Source organism: Trachemys scripta, chromosome 6 (genome assembly GCF_013100865.1).
Source record: "Trachemys scripta elegans isolate TJP31775 chromosome 6, CAS_Tse_1.0, whole genome shotgun sequence".
Classification (NCBI taxonomy): domain Eukaryota; kingdom Metazoa; phylum Chordata; order Testudines; family Emydidae; genus Trachemys; species Trachemys scripta.
The window spans coordinates 19,729,635-19,745,287 of record NC_048303.1 but is presented as its reverse complement, the minus strand read 5'-3'; the positions used below and the strand labels follow the sequence as shown (position 1 = coordinate 19,745,287).

General features: G+C 44.0%; 1 protein-coding gene across 2 annotated transcripts in view; it reads left to right on the top strand.

The window, feature by feature from the left end:
• The window catches only part of CCBE1 (collagen and calcium binding EGF domains 1), a 184,551-nt gene that overhangs the window by 155,863 nt on the left and 13,035 nt on the right, over window positions 1-15,653 (top strand). For both annotated transcript variants that reach the window (XM_034773938.1, XM_034773937.1), the window contains exons 4-6: window positions 4,015-4,149; window positions 4,817-4,954; window positions 11,714-11,820. In XM_034773938.1, the coding sequence (XP_034629829.1) occupies window positions 4,015-4,149; window positions 4,817-4,954; window positions 11,714-11,820 (380 nt within the window). The remainder of the gene's footprint in view (window positions 1-4,014; window positions 4,150-4,816; window positions 4,955-11,713; window positions 11,821-15,653) is intronic.

The following is a 15,653-nucleotide window of genomic DNA, read 5'->3' as shown; positions in this document are numbered from 1 at the left end:
CTCCTCCACCTGGCTGAAGGACCCATCTTTCTCAGCTTGCAAGAGCTCTGTTGCCTTGTGTCCATCTAGTGATGGATGCCAAAGATGGCTTCTGTCTTTGCTTCTGTCTTCCAAAGTTTAATGACGTCGTTTCAAGAGGCAGGATGACCTCATTGTGTTTTCCCCTTTCTGTGAGCTTCCCATCACCCTGTATGTAAATAGGGCATCCATTGTTTTGATTCCACCATGCTTAATTGATATAGGAGACAGGTATATATGTAAGCGGGGGAATGGACCCGCTATTGTGGGGAACTTTCCTGGCTTCTGCACTACCCCGGTGAAGTGGGCTAGCGAAAGGATCTGAGTCCTCGCTCCCACTCCCTTTACCTAGAGGCCTCCCTGCCCTTGAGGTCTCCCCTTCCACTCTCCTGTCTGGCAGAGTCCTCGTAATCCCAACAAGGCTGGGCCCAGGATTCCTGGGGGGCTCAACCCCCAACCCTGCTGTGGTCACCTAGGACAGCGGCTAGGGTGTCCCCACTCTGGGGTACCCTCTCTGCACTGGGCACCTCCCTGACCCACTGATTATTCCATACAATTTAAAGCAAATACGAGTTGTTTAATTAACAATTAATCTAAAGAAAAGAACAAGGAAAAATGGGAAAAGTTAAAGGAAAACACATCAACCCGCTCTGTGGCAGGGAACATCACAAACAGTGTCTCTGGAACGTCAGGGCAGTTCACCGTCTGTTCCTTGTAGGTCCCAGGCTCCTTCTCAGGCCCTGGCTGTGCTGCAGGGATGCTGCGGGTTGGACACTTGCAATGGTGGTGGCCACACACCTCCGGGCTTTGAGTGGTGGGACCCTTCTTCCCAGCGTCAGCCCCCCGTCAGGTTACGGTCCCCTCCTGGTCTGGCCTGCAAGGACCGTTGGTTGGGGGTGTCCTTCTTTGCTGGGCCCTTTGCCCAAGGTCCCCCCTTGGCTGGCCCCACTTGCTCACCACACCTGGCTCTGTGGCTGCAGCTCTGCTCTCCCTGGGCTGCGTCTCTGGCTCCTCGGGCTCTGGCACGGTTCTGCTCTCCAGCTCAGCTTGGGCCCCTGCTTTCTCCTTAGCTCCACTCAGTCTGACCCAGGCAATTCCAGTTCACATGGAGGACGGGACCCCCCCTGGCCTTCTGACTCTCTGATTAGCCTGCCCGCCCTGTCAATCAGGCTGATCTGGAGCATTGGCCTCTCCCCATTGATCCTGGGGACTGTCAGTCTCAGGCTCCTGATTTCCCATCAACCCTTCCCCTTTTAGTGCTGGGAGCTAGTCAACCAAAACACCCCCACTGAATGTTAGTAAGGGGCAACAGTCCCTTTACAGATAGCTGTGACGTTCCCTCCTATCTGAGAGAGACCTCTTTCTCCTTTTGTTTAGACACAGACTGTAAAGACTAATATTAATAGAAATCCATAATTCCTTACATAGTGTTAACGCATACATTTTATGATGGTATTAATCACCAATGTGTCATTTGCTGGTCGGAGAAGCAAATATGTATTCCTTCATCTAGGGCAGACCTGTTTACCAACTCCCCCTGACGTGCCTGGCTTAAGCAAATTTTAGTCATCATTCCTGCCTATATCTATAACTCTTAATACACACCCCATATATACATCATGCAATAATATTAATGATCAGTGAGTTTCAAATGACATATTATGTGATACCTTTTAGATACAGATAACAAACATAGTGAGTTGGGGCACAATGAATTGATCAGGCCCGCTAAAACACATTATCTGATATGCCACAACTCCCCTTCCTATTTCTCCACCTCTCCCCATTTAAGAGGGCTTCTCCCCTCCCCGCTTCCTGGCTTGCATATACTAGTTCAAGCGGGGTTTTTCCAGAGGCTAGCAAACAAAGAAAGGGCTTTTGGTATAAAAGGATGAGCTTGAACTGGCAAAGGGCCTTCCTTTGATTCAGCAAGCGGACAGGGTCCTCTGTCCAAGGGGGGTCCCAACCCTTCATCATGGGTTGGGAGGACTTTGGCTTACTGGGACCCCATAGGATGGATGGGTGGCCTCTGGGTAAGCCAGATTTTTATGTTTTTTTCTGTAATGCTTTTAGTCTAAGAATAAAAGTATTTTGCTGTATGAAGACTGGCTGGTAACTGGTGTACACTGCTGTAGCCCCTGAAGAGAGGTTAACCACAGAGGCCAGGCGTTGTCAGGCCTACTGGGGAAATCACAGTGAGGTACAGAGGGGCTACAAGCCTCATCCCCCCGGTCTGGAGGGAGAAAGATGTAGCTCTCTGTCTGACACAAGTGATGGTTGAGAGCCTGAGACCTTAAGAGGGTGCCCTCAAGAAAGACCAGGAGTGGGGGCAAAGTGCAGTTAAGTCTGAAACTGTGACAGGGTTTAACCAGCATTGCCATCTATCAGTAATTTGTTATGACATTTGATCTTTTGGAAAATTCAGCAATTCACAAGGTGGCTGCCAATCACTAGTATGAATCAGAATATTTGTTCAATAATTTTAAAAGTATGGTATACATGCAAAGCATGTTGGAATGTTGGCAAAAACATTTAGATTTTACTTAGATTTACATTTTCTTAAGTTGCAAGCTTTTGGGGTCAGGGACTGTCTTTTTGTTCTGTGTTTGTACAGTGCCTGACGCAGTGAGGTCCTGGACCATGATTACAGCTCTTTGGTGCCAAAATAATGCAAGCGACAATTAAAAATAATATATTTTTTAAAAAGGTTAAAAACAGTGGACTGGCCCTTTTATAAACTCTGAATTAAACGTTTAGAAGTTTTTTTTTAAATGATATAAAGCAATATTGTCATGAATTTTGATATAACCTCTAAGGGCCTGCAGCAGTGCTTATCCAGACTTGCTTTGGGCCCGGCCACTTTCTCAGTTTCCCCTTCTTCTCCAGCTAATCAACCTTCACACTGAGGGAATGTCTTTACTGCAGAGTTAACTTGTGTGATTGGCACCTGGGTCTAAGCACCCTTGTTAGCCTCGCCAGGGCGTTACCCATCCAGACTCTAAAGCCCTACCTAAATCATTGTGTCCTCTCTGGTACTGCACTCACCAGTATATGTCACTCAGACTTCTGGGGGCATATCTCATGGATCTTTGTGCTATGGTAAGATGAGCTGCTCTGTAATTCTTTCCCAGAGAATTGTGGGAGAATTTGTCTATGGTTCTGGGCTTCTGGGGGGAATTGTGGGAAGGTACTGGATGACTATCATCACTGGCGTGATTTAGCCTGCATCCTCACTGCAAAGTGAATGGTTACCAGCCCGAATGAAAACTTCACTTGGGCTTCAGTCTACACCCCCAGACGGCCAGCTGGCCCAGGTGGAAACGCTCCACTACACTCCGGTAAGAGGGTAGGCATCAGATGCTAGTCTGTACATTTATATTATTAGAAACGGTGATACCTTATTAACCATGTGCTCTTTGCTTAGGCAATTAGGGTTGGTTTGGTGCAGGTAATGTGTTTATTTTAACTAACTTTTCTTTCTGAAACATTTTCTCAATGTATTTGCCACAGAATTATCCATAAGCTATTGTATAGTATATTACACAGCAGCTGTTGCTTCCATCACTTGTGAATGTGGTGAGGGGAAAAAAAGCAAATTACTTTTATGCAACTAATATTTCCCTGAGAATAAGTACTAATTCTGTGCAACCAAAGCAGCATATTAATTATTATATTATTATATTGTTGCACCTAGGAGCCTCATTTGTGCTAGGATCCCATAGTGCAAGGTGCTGGTGCAAACACAAATAAAGTGCCCCTTTCTTAAATTATTAGACCCCTAGAAAAGCTGTGACTAGGAATTATAATTCCCCAATAAAACATTAGTTACATTTTCTCACAATCTCCCTTGTGTTTCTTCCATCTGCTGTGATAACGTAGCAGGACTTTGTTAATGAACAATAACATAAGATGAGATAAAATATCAAATGATACGGTTGTCCTAAACAAATGGACCTGCAATCAATGTTTCCCTTAAGCACACTTTTCTCTCTTTAGACTACGATGTGTGTGCAGAAGCTCCATGTGAACAGCAATGCACAGATAACTTTGGACGTGTCCTTTGTACATGTTATCCTGGATACCGGTATGACCGGGAGAGACACAGGAACAGAGAGAAACCCTACTGCCTAGGTGGGTATGAAGAACATGTCACATTTATCTTTGGTTAAGGCTGTGTCCTGCTACAGGCAGAATTTTCAACTTTTTTAGAAATTCTTCAAAGAAGAAGTTGAACGGTGCTAGGCCCTTTCCTCTTACTTTCCTTCATTCTTTTAGTATGAGTATGCTTTTAATTGATCTAAGTAAATAGCTGTATATGTTTCCCCCCCCCCTTGTTAATTCCTCCCCCATGCAGTCTCTGAGCAGCATTCAAGTTCTTTGGCAATGAAACAGGGCGTGATTCTCACATCAAACTAAAAACCAGGGAAATTATATTAAATAATGAAAGCAAACCTCTGAGGTTCAATTCAGATTGTAACTCCTAATTCAGGGATTTATCCCACTCCCAGCTAACTCAATAGCACTACCTTGCATGGGTGAGTATTCACATTAGCCAAGGTTTGCAGGATCAAGTTTTAATGCAAAGACCTGTCAAGTGGTGGTCATGTGTAAAGGGCCATGCAAGTTAATAATTATAATACAATTGACGTGAAGCTGTGGCCCGGACCCCCTGAAGTTCTGTGGTTGCTTGACCATCCATTCAGAATCCCTTCTAATAATGGAACCCTTAAGGGAAATATCTTATTTGATCTCTGAACCTCTAACTTTTGGGGAATTCTCAACATTTTTTCAACTTCAGATATCGATGAGTGTGCCTCAAGCAATGAGACTCTCTGCTCTCAAATCTGTGTCAACACTATGGGCAGTTACAGATGCGAATGTCATGAAGGCTATATCCGGGAAGATGATGGGAGGACTTGTACCAAAGGAGACAAAGGTATATACTAGCGTGCAGTAATATCCTGGGCCAAATATAGCCTAAGAAAACTGACCCATCATAGAGAGGGAGCTGTGGAAATGTAATACAGCCAATGCCAAATTCAGGCACACTGGCGTAACAGAACTGAATTTGGCCCATTGACTTAGATTACTAAAAAGCAAGTGAACTATCCAAAGGCTGTACCATGCTTCCACAGTTCTCTGTCCATGGTGCTCCTAGGGACAGTCACTGTCTAGAAAACCCCTCTGGATGGCCCTGGCCTCCCATTGAACAGGGGCTCCACAGGGTTTTGGGACTGGCATCTCACTGTCTGTTCTGCAGGGGGGCAAAGCACACTGCCCTCTGGCTGATGGAATGTTTGGGAAGAAAACCCCTGTAGGAGAACCTCTTGGTGATTTCCTCTCCTTTAGCCATGAGAGGGGGCAACCAGGTATTGTCTCATGATGTGATCCATACAGAAGATATTTGTACTTCAGTCGGTGGACTTGAAATAGTGTTGATAAAAATATTTTTACATTCATGGCAAACCTAGGCTCTCATCAACTAGACCACTATGTAACAATGTAAAAAAATCTATGTGAGCATGAGTCTTTTACTGCCCCGAGATACTGTACTCTTGAGTTCCCAGGGCAATTCCCATGGCTTGTTCTGGAAGTACCTTTTCCCTGTAATTAGCATTAAAGGAACTGTCACATCCACATATGAGAGGAGTGCAAATGAAAAGCTAATATTTTGAAGCATGTGGAAAACATTCTCCCTGGAGGGGAAGAGTGGGTGAATAACGAATCTTGCTCTTATTACTTAATTTAGAGCACTTTGTCTGAAACACATAAAATACTTGCAGCTAACATAATAATAAGCCAAATCCAATTTATATAGGAGTAACTAAGAATAGAATTTAGTCCAGTGTGGGATCTCACTTAGAGGAAAATGAGCCAGATTCTGACCTCCGTAAAGCCAAAATCACTTAAGTGGATTTAGTCTGTATTTACACTGAGGCCAAGGACATTAGCAGATGGCCCAATGTTAGTACTTTTGAGCTTTCAGGCACACACCAAAATTATACCTGGAGATTCAACTTATGTTTTAATCATCTAAATCAGTAGGCTAAATTCCATCTGTGACTCTAGAGCTCTTGAATTCCATGGCACTGAAGTTAATGGGATGGCACTGTTGCAACAGAGATCAGAAATTGTTCCAATAAATATAGAATGTTGAGCTTCTGGGCTTTGTTTTGTTTTATTTGAACATTGGTATTAAGTATAAAAGTATCTGCCATCATCCAATGCCCTTAAATTAATAAAGTTTGGGATAATTTAAATTAACCACAGATATAAAATTTAGTAACAGAGGGGAAAAAAAGAAAAAACTGAAAACATCTTTTGATGAACGATAGGTTACAGTTGGTTCACCTATTAATGACTGAAAGTACATTTTATATCACTGACTCTTCCAAACCCCAGCTGCACAATAGGCAGAAACATTTTGTAATTTTTATTTGTCCCATTGAAAACATGTATCTGGAGCATCCCGGTAATCTGTGATTGCTCTTTGTAGCTTTCAAACATTTATAATTGTTTAATTTATAAAGATGTCATTAACAAAACATGTGTGTTGTCACTAATACCCTTGCAGATATTTTTATAATTAACATTTCCTCTGTAGTTCAAGCTTTCTGATAGAAGAATGTCCATAGCATTCGGGATTACTGACTGTTCAAAATATTCTAGGCATTTGTAAATGAACTTCAACTATCTGCAAACAGCAGTTTGTAACACAGTTTTCTTTTCACTATAAACCATGTCTTCTGTGTGGTGTAGGACACCATCTCTCAAACAGTTACCAGCAGCAGTTGGGGAGGCAGCATACAGAATCTAAGGGCTACATTCTGATCTGTTACACCAGTGTAAGTCTAGAATAATTTCACTGATTTCAGATCTAAATGAGAGCAGAATTTGGCCCTAGCTATTTTTTTATTAAGCACACTAGCCTGCAAAATACTGGCCAGAATGCAGAACAAGAGGATTTTCAGCAGCTGACTTTTAGGTCTATAAATTATGTGCCACCTTGTGGTAAATGTAAGTTCCTGCACCATTATAAAACAGCAACACATTTAAGTTGTAATAACCTTATATAGAATTACAGTAGAGTCACATTATATTGGTCGCTGGAACACTAAGGCAGATTTTCTGATAATATTTTGTATGAGACAATATAAAAACAGACAAAAATTTGACATCTTTCACCATAATTCCAAATATAACCTGCCTTACACAAAAAGAAGAACAGGAGTACTTGTGGCACCTTAGAGACTAATAAATTTGTTAGTCTCTAAGGTGCCACAAGTACTCCTGTTCTTCTTTTTGCGGATACAGACTAACACGGCTGTTACTCTGAAACCTGCCTTACACAGAGAGTTAATAATAATGTGTTTCCTCTGCCATGCCAGAAGAATTACACTCTTTGGCCCTATCCTACTAGAAGTGGATTGGATTAAATATGTTGTGGATTTGGACATCGGGCACCAAAAGGGGCTGCAGCCTTGCTGCTTCAGCAATCATTTTTCATATTGCAGAGACAATACAGTTACACACTCAAAAGAGGCCAAACTAAATCTTCTCTGCAGTCCGAGCCCAGATAATACAACACAGATGATAAGCTAAACAATCTCTGTGCAAAGAATGCATTCAGAACAGCTCCCTGTAGAGATCTCCTCCTGGCAGTATCTCTCTCTCTTCCAGCATAAGCAAGATCGTGACTTCCAGCATATGCTAAGGAAACATACTGCCTTTCCAAGCAGTTTTCTTATCAATAGCAGCTGCAGGGCTCACCAGTAACGAGGTAAAAGGCTCTGAAGAAGGCCAACAAAACATCATGTGAGCTGGACTTAATTGTTTGTACTGTAGGAGGCCCTATAAGATGGGACAGGTTCAAAGGGATTCTGTCAAGTAGTTTAGCTCCCAGATTCAAGTTTTATACAATGAAAACCATTTATTTAAACATCCCACTGAAATGATGGTGAACCCTGGGGTTGACAAGATGGACTCTGCCTGAATTCAGTATCTGCACCAATGATGACTGCCTCAGACTCTCATTGCTTCCTTGACCATTGGGCATGATCCAGATGGATTCTGGTTCTATTCAGAAGTGGACACATTCTGGATCTGATGTCTGGGGTCACAAGGTAGTGATGGATGATTGTTTTCATGGTCAGAACATCACCTCCGTTGGGTGTAAATTAGGGGAATCCTGCCTTGGGAAGCAGAAGTAGGGCGATCTCTTATCCTTCTTCTCACCAGCGTATTGGATTGTGTTTTGATGGTCATAGAGACTAATGGATCCAACCAGATTCACACAATTCTCTGCAGCATGATCCTTTCCAACTATTAGACCACCTCACTGATAGCCGCAGTCAACTATTATAATCATATTTTGTTGATGCACGGGCCTTTTCTATACATCGGTTGTCCTGATGAACTGGGTTATATATTAGAACTAGGGGCAAATTCAGTGTTTCTTATACTCCACTCAATCCCACTGGTTCCAATGGGATTGCTTGGGGTTTAAAGACAGCAGAGAAATCTGGCAGTTTTTTCTCTCTGACTGTTGTTGCTTTCAGCAACATTTCTCAACCCAGTCCAGTCATCGGGGGCGGGCGTGAACTCATTGGGATAAAATAAAAATTGAAAGGGACTTTGGTTTAATACTTGTTCCAAACCAACATTTTTTACTGTCGTTTAAAAACAGACAAGCCTAATTATCTTTTTATTTTTAAAATGATGCATGCCTCTGTAATTCCTGCTTTTTGTCTAGAAATACTGGCACCAAAATATTCACATTTTTAAAAAGATGTTGAAAAGTTGGGAGAAGGTGCAGAATTTGAGGTCTGGAAAAAACATGCCTTGCAGGGAAAGACTTAAAGAGCTCAGTCTGTTTAGCTGATCAAGAAGAAGATCAAGAGGTGACTTGATTTCCGTGTATCAGTACTTTCATAGGAAGAAAACATTGGGTATTGAAAGGCTCTTTAATCTAGCAAAGAAAGGCATAGTAAGAACCATTGACTGGATATTAAAGTCAGACACATTCAAATGGGAAACAAGGCACAAATTTATAACCGTGCAATGGAACAAACTACCAAGGGAGGTGGTGGATTTTCCATCTTTTGATGTCTTCGGATCAAGACTAGGTGCCTTTCTCAAAGATCTGCTTTAGCCAGACACATGTTATTGGGTTCAGCGCATGGGGTAACTGGGTGAATTTTATGGCCTGTATTATTCAGGAGGTCAGTCTAGATAATGTAATGATCCCTTCTGGTATTAAATCTAGGAATCTGGGGAGAATACGATGAGGGAAGCTGTTCTACTGGTATTACCAGCTTGTACACTATTAGGAAGCACTGGAAAGCTCACAAAGGAGCCTGGTATTTCAAGCCAAAAAAAGCACTGAATAAAATTCAGAGGAGTATTTGAGGGATGTTCCAGTGCCCAATGCAGTCAGTGAAAAGATTCCTATTGGCTACAGTGAGTGTTAGATGAGGCACTTGATAAGCATGTAAGTCAGGGGTCGGCAATGTTTGTCACGCGGCTCGCCAGGGTAAGCACCCTAGCAGGGTGGGCCAGTTTATTTACCTGCTGATGCGGCAGGTTTGGCCGATCGCGGCCCCCACTCACCGCGGTTCACCATCCTGGGCCAATGGGGGTGGCGGGAAGCTGCGCAGGCGAGGGATGTGCTGGCCGCGGCTTCCCGCCGCCCCCATTGGCCCGGGACAGCGAACCGCGGCCAGTGGGGGCCGCGATCGGCCGAACCTGCCGCATCAGCAGGTAAATAAACTGGCCTGGCCCGCTAGGGTGCTTACCCTGGCGAGCCATATGCCAAACGTTGCTGACCCCTGATCTAAGCACTCATATGCTTGTCTGAATCTCCTAATCTTTTGACTATTCATCACTAATTCTGATACCCTTAATACTGATGATCAGCTAACTTCACCTCCTCTTTATCATCTTCCTCTTCGTGCTTTAGGACAATGAAGTACAGGGTACGGGGGCACGTTTCTGATCTGACAAGCCAAGATAAGAAAAATAAACCTCTCTCTCTCAAAGGCAGAACCGCTTGTTGCAGTGGATCCCAAAAGGCTTCCTGGATTTGGAGTCTGGTAGAATAATCTTACAGAAAAATCAATTGGCTGTGAAGCTGTATTAGTATCCTGGTGTATTACTCAGGTTAAGATTCTGTCACAGGTATTTTCAGTAAAAGTCAGGGACAGGTCACGGACAATAAATAAAAATTCACAGAAGCCCCCGACCTGTCCCTGTTCCTGTGGTCCCGAGGCTGGCTGCAGTCACTGCTCTGGCGGCCGTGGGGCAGACGGCAGGTCACCTGTTCCAGCGGTTCCCCCCTAGCTGCTGTTCTGATGGCCCAGGGGCTAGTTGCCAGCCAGCTGTTCCAGCGTCCACTGCTTTAGCAGCCCCAGTGCTGATCGTTGGCCAGCGGTTGCAGTGGCCTATGGGGTGACCTCTGGTCAGTTGTTCGGCAGCCCGGAGCTGGCCACCGGTCAGCTGTTCTGGTAGCCGCTGCTCCAGCTCTGGCCCAGAAAAAGTCATGGAAGTCCCAGAATGTCACAGAACCCGTGACCTCTGTGACAGAATCGTATCCTTATGTATTACAGAAGAACATAGTGAAATTTGAACAAAGCGGAATGATGTGATTTTTTTTACATTGGACACAGTAAATCTATATATAACCAAGTCATGTCCTTAATACTATACTAAAAGAAAGCCAGTTTGTATCTAGTGTTGCAGTTTTAGTTTTCAAAAGCAGAACACATTTATGAAAACATGACCCAAACAATTATACTAAAGTATGTTTTCAAATGAGCAAGTATAACACAATAGCTAAGTGTGCTGCTGGTGGTCCATTTAGAGGCAAACAGTCTACTATTGCTACTAGAGTTCCTCCATTAACTCCAGTAGTAGAAGTCTGTACCACGATTCTTAAAGTCCAGAGTTTGAACCCTACTATTGGCTCTTGTGGCTGATCATTACGCAAGCCTACATGTGGGACAACTATTAAAACAATAATTGTTTGTTTGTGATGCTAAAGTGATTAGCTCTGTGTGAGGCCAACAATAATAAGGTTGCAATGCTTATTTTCAGGGTTATTCTGCGGATGCTGCAACAGATTCATTCCTACATACCTAACGATTATAGTGACCTTTTCTCTAACTTGGCTGTAAACCTCTACCACGAATCCCAATTCTCAGCCCTGTTCGCTCTTGCAGCCCCATTGCACAGCAGAATAATCAGTGTTGATAAAGACCAGTTTTGTGTCAATTGAATAAGACTGTCACGTTGCATGGGGTTTGAGTGTAATTTACGATGTATGAAAAGTGGCCGTTGGAGGGGATTGTAAATAATTTCAGATCTATAGGGCTGGCCTAGTGTAAATGCACAGATAAAAGTACAAGTGTAAACATTTTCAGATATAAAAGAGGAAAAGGGGATTTAGGACTGTTAACTGGAAACAGCTGCGTTTAAAATGTGGGCTGCACTGCCTCTGTGAAATTGCTCAGCCTTACATTGTGATTCATAATTGAAAGGTTGGTAATGGCGTGAGCCTCTCTTCCTTTCACACTATTGGGTAGTCTAAAAACCTCAAAGGCCGTTCTATGGCACAGTAGCTTTCGCAATTGCTGTATGCTTTTCTTTCCTTTGGGTTTTCTGCCCTTTTAAAATGTATTGGAAATTGTTTTAATTTTAGCCGGGCTTTCTGAGAAGGCTGACAACGTGTTGAAAGCAGGAACCTGTTGTGCCTCTTGTAAGGAATTTCACCAGATAAAGCAGACGGTTTTACAACTAAAGCAAAAGGTACAAACATTTTGTCAGTCCCATTGTTACATTATATATTTTAAAAGTATAAATTAGAGACTAGAAAAAACCGCAGTTCTTCTTAGGGTCAGGCTTGACAAAGCCCTGGCTGGGATGATTTAGTTGGGGATTGGTCCTTCTTTGAGCAGAGGGTTGGACTAGTTGGCCTTCTGAGGTCCCTTCCAACCCTGATATTCTATGATTCTATGATTCCTTAGAGGGTAACTTTAAACATACCAATGTTGATGAATCACAGCCACATGAGGCTTGTGTTCATGAAATTGAGTGTAAAGTTTTAAAATCATGTGTGAATGGCAGCAGTTGCTATTTCACTGACCTCATCCGAACAGATTGCTAATCATCTCAAATTCAGTGATAGCTTTGAGATATGGACAGATGCCCACCATGGACTAGGATAAGACCATGAAATCCAGTTCCACATACAAGGGTTTGAACCCAGCAGTGTTGACAAGCTGCATCGTCTTTTCCCCTTTAATTCCTTCCAAATACACAACATTTAGGGCTTGAGCCTACACAGAACAGGTATAGCCAGTACAAATGTAGTTTTGTCAAAGTGGAAACTTTTGCAGGAACCAGGGCCGGCTCCAGGCACCAGCGGAGGAAGCACATGCATGGGGTGGCATTCCGTCCATTCTTGGGGTGACACAGTCCGGGCGCTGTTTTTTTTTGCTTCGCCAGTTCGAGCGGCTTTTTTTTTTTTTTTTTTTGCGTGGGGCGGCAAAAATGGTAGAGTCAGCCCTGGCAGGAACATGTCAATTTCAACTACATATTGGTGGAAGGAGGTCTAAGTGATTCATTTTGACTTTCTCCTGACATTTTGGTAATATTCATTTGGACTTTCCTGTTTAATTATATTTCATTTCAACTTTTGTATTATAATATTCTAATTTTAATATGTTATTTTTTATTTTGTAATCTGACATTGAAACAAAATGTTTTGATGGTTTAGAATGAAAATTTTTAGGCATTTCTGTTGTGTGGGAAAGTTGGAAATTTTAGCTTTTCTTTCTGATTTGGAACAACAAATTTTGAAATGTTGCAGTTTCCCACAGAACAGAAATTCCATTTTCCAACCAGCTCGCGTTAGAAGTAATATTAATTGCCCAGTTATTTGTTTCCAGTTGAGAAACCTGGCATCAAATCCTGTACTAAGTATCCTGCTCTCAGATTTGGTGGGTATTGTAAACACTTAAGCTTGTGTGCTTATCTCTATTGGTAATTAAGTCTTGTCTATAGCAAAACATACTGGCTGATCAGGAGTGACTTTCTGGACTTAGAATTATTGTACGAGAATAAGGCACATATGCATGGAGGGAAAGGTTAGCAAACAGAAAACAAGGCCTTCTAACAGAGGCATGTACAATAACTTTAATGCCTAGGCCCTGCCTATCTAGGTTGCCTTTATCTCATTACTCCTGAGGGCATTCTGTGCCAAAAAATTAAAAATTCTGCATGCAATATTTTAAAATTCTGCAAATTTTATTTGTCAAATAAGTGTGGAGAGTCCAGCATGGCACTGGGGAGCACAGGCCACTGACTGCACAAAGATAGGAGGTCACTGTACAGCTCTCCCCCGGGACACTGACTCAGCGGTGAAGCTGTACCCAACCCTGACACAGCACAAGGACCAGGCCTGCCCCAGAAACTCCTGAGGGCCCTGCCCCTCCATGCCAGGTGCACCAGGTGTAGGCAAGCAAGCTCAGCAAGGCAGGATCCAAGTGTGAAGAGGCTTAGTGGCGGGGGATCCAAGTGGGGTTGAGAGGGTTCTGGGTGGGGCAATCTGGGTGTGAGCAGCTCAGTGAGGGATCCGGGTGTGGGGCGGGATCTGGATGCAAAGGGGTTTGTTGGGGAGTTCTGGGTGCAACGGTAATGGGACTGTGCAGGGGGGTCCAGGTGAAGGTGTTTTGAACTCAGCGAGTGGTGGGCTGATTGTGGGGGGGGGATAGAACTCAGCAGGGGGTCGGGGTGTGGTGGGTCCAGATGCTGGGAGAGTGGGGCTCAATGGGGTGGGGATACAGGTGCAGCTGGTTGAGGCTCAGTGGGGTGGGGAAACAGGTGCGCAGGGCCGGCTTCAGGGTTTTGGCCACCCCAAGCAGTCAAAAAAAAAAAAAAGCCAAGATCGCGATCTGCGGCAGCAATTCGGTGGGAGGTCCTTCGCTCCGAGCGGGAGTGAGGGATGGTCCGCTGAATTGCCGCTGAATAGCTGGACCTGCCACCCCTCTCCGGAGCAGCCACCCCAAGCACCTGCTTGCCAGGCTGGTGCCTGGAACTGGCCCTGCAGGTGCAGGTGGTTCGTTGGGGTGGGCCAGGTGCAGGGCGAGTGGGGTTCGTCTGGGGGTTCTGGGTGTGTAGGGGGGGTGAGGCTTGGTGGGAGGGTCTGGTTATGAGGGGGATCTGGATGCATGGAGGTTGTGTGGATGGGGGAGCAGCTCCCTGTACAGCGATCCCTTCCCCTGAAGCTGAGGAGCGATGGGTGCAGGAAGCAGAGGAGTGGGGGGAGTTTGCAGAGTTTTCTACCACCGGGGGAGAAATCTGGGAGTGGGTCTGACATAGCCCTGGGTGCCATGCAGGGGAAAAAGAAGTCCCGTCCTCCCCAGCCCAGCCGGGACTAGCAACTGAGAGTGGCGCAGGATAGGAGCCACCAGCTGGGTCTTCCCCAGTCCTGCCCCACAGTGATTCACCTCTCTGCCAGCTGCTCTTGGCACCCAAAATATACTGCTCGAGAGAGTTGCATGACCACTCCTGTGGCTTCCCTGTCAGAAAGTCATTTTTCTGCAGGGAAGCAAAGAAATCTGCGAGGGACATAAATTCTGCACATGTGCAGTGGCACAGAATTCTCCCAGGAGTATTTCAATATAACAATCCACTACAGGCTGAGGCATCACAGATGGCAGAACCAAGAAGTAGTAGGGCTGGATCAAGACAAAGATGCCACCTTGAATGGTTTCTCCAGTGGGACTCAGTGTCACCATGATGTACTATGCAACATCCTGACTGCAAAGTTGTGCTGACCCTGAACCTTGCAGCATTCAGGATAGCTGCAGTGAAACTGGGATGAGCAAGTTGAAGAATGCAAAATGAGTTGTCAAAATTTATAAAAAATATATCAAGTCAGCAATCCAGTGCTTGGAATCAGTGCAACATAGTACCTTATGCACATCTGCTTACCCAGACATATGTAAGCATCTTCATTAGAAATCAGTGTTACACATCAGTCCAGTCAAACTATGTCAAAATCAACTAGTCTACAGTTCTCATAGGAACCCCTCAAAGCTACAATATGTAACGTGAAACACTGATGGTGTGAGGATCTTGTTTCTAGCACTGCCATTCCCTAAAAATATATCCACACAAATCTTTACACTGAGACAGAAAAAGGAAGGGTGTGAGGAAAGGTTGGATTTTGAGTTATGGATGGAGAAAACCAAGGTCATTTTGGACAAGTAGCCTAGTCCATCCAAAAAATGAAATATGAATTAGGTCAGTGAGTGTAGTTAATCCCTAAGAGGATAACGGTCAACATCAAAAACACATGGTTTGGCACTAATTTGTATAAATTTCTGGCTGGGAGATATAAAAGTTAGTGAACTAGACCCGGGACTCACTTACTTGATATGTTTAGTGCATGTCTCAGGTCCTGCTGACTCAGTGAGGAGGCACGTGTGTATGCTGGCTTTGCAGATATGTGATTTTTTTTTTTACTTACTAAATTATTTAATAAAAAAGCTTGTTGACAGTACAAGTCTTTTTTTTTACCCAAGCAACAGAAGACGTTTTTATATTCTGTTCATGTCGATCCTTTGCAGTTACAC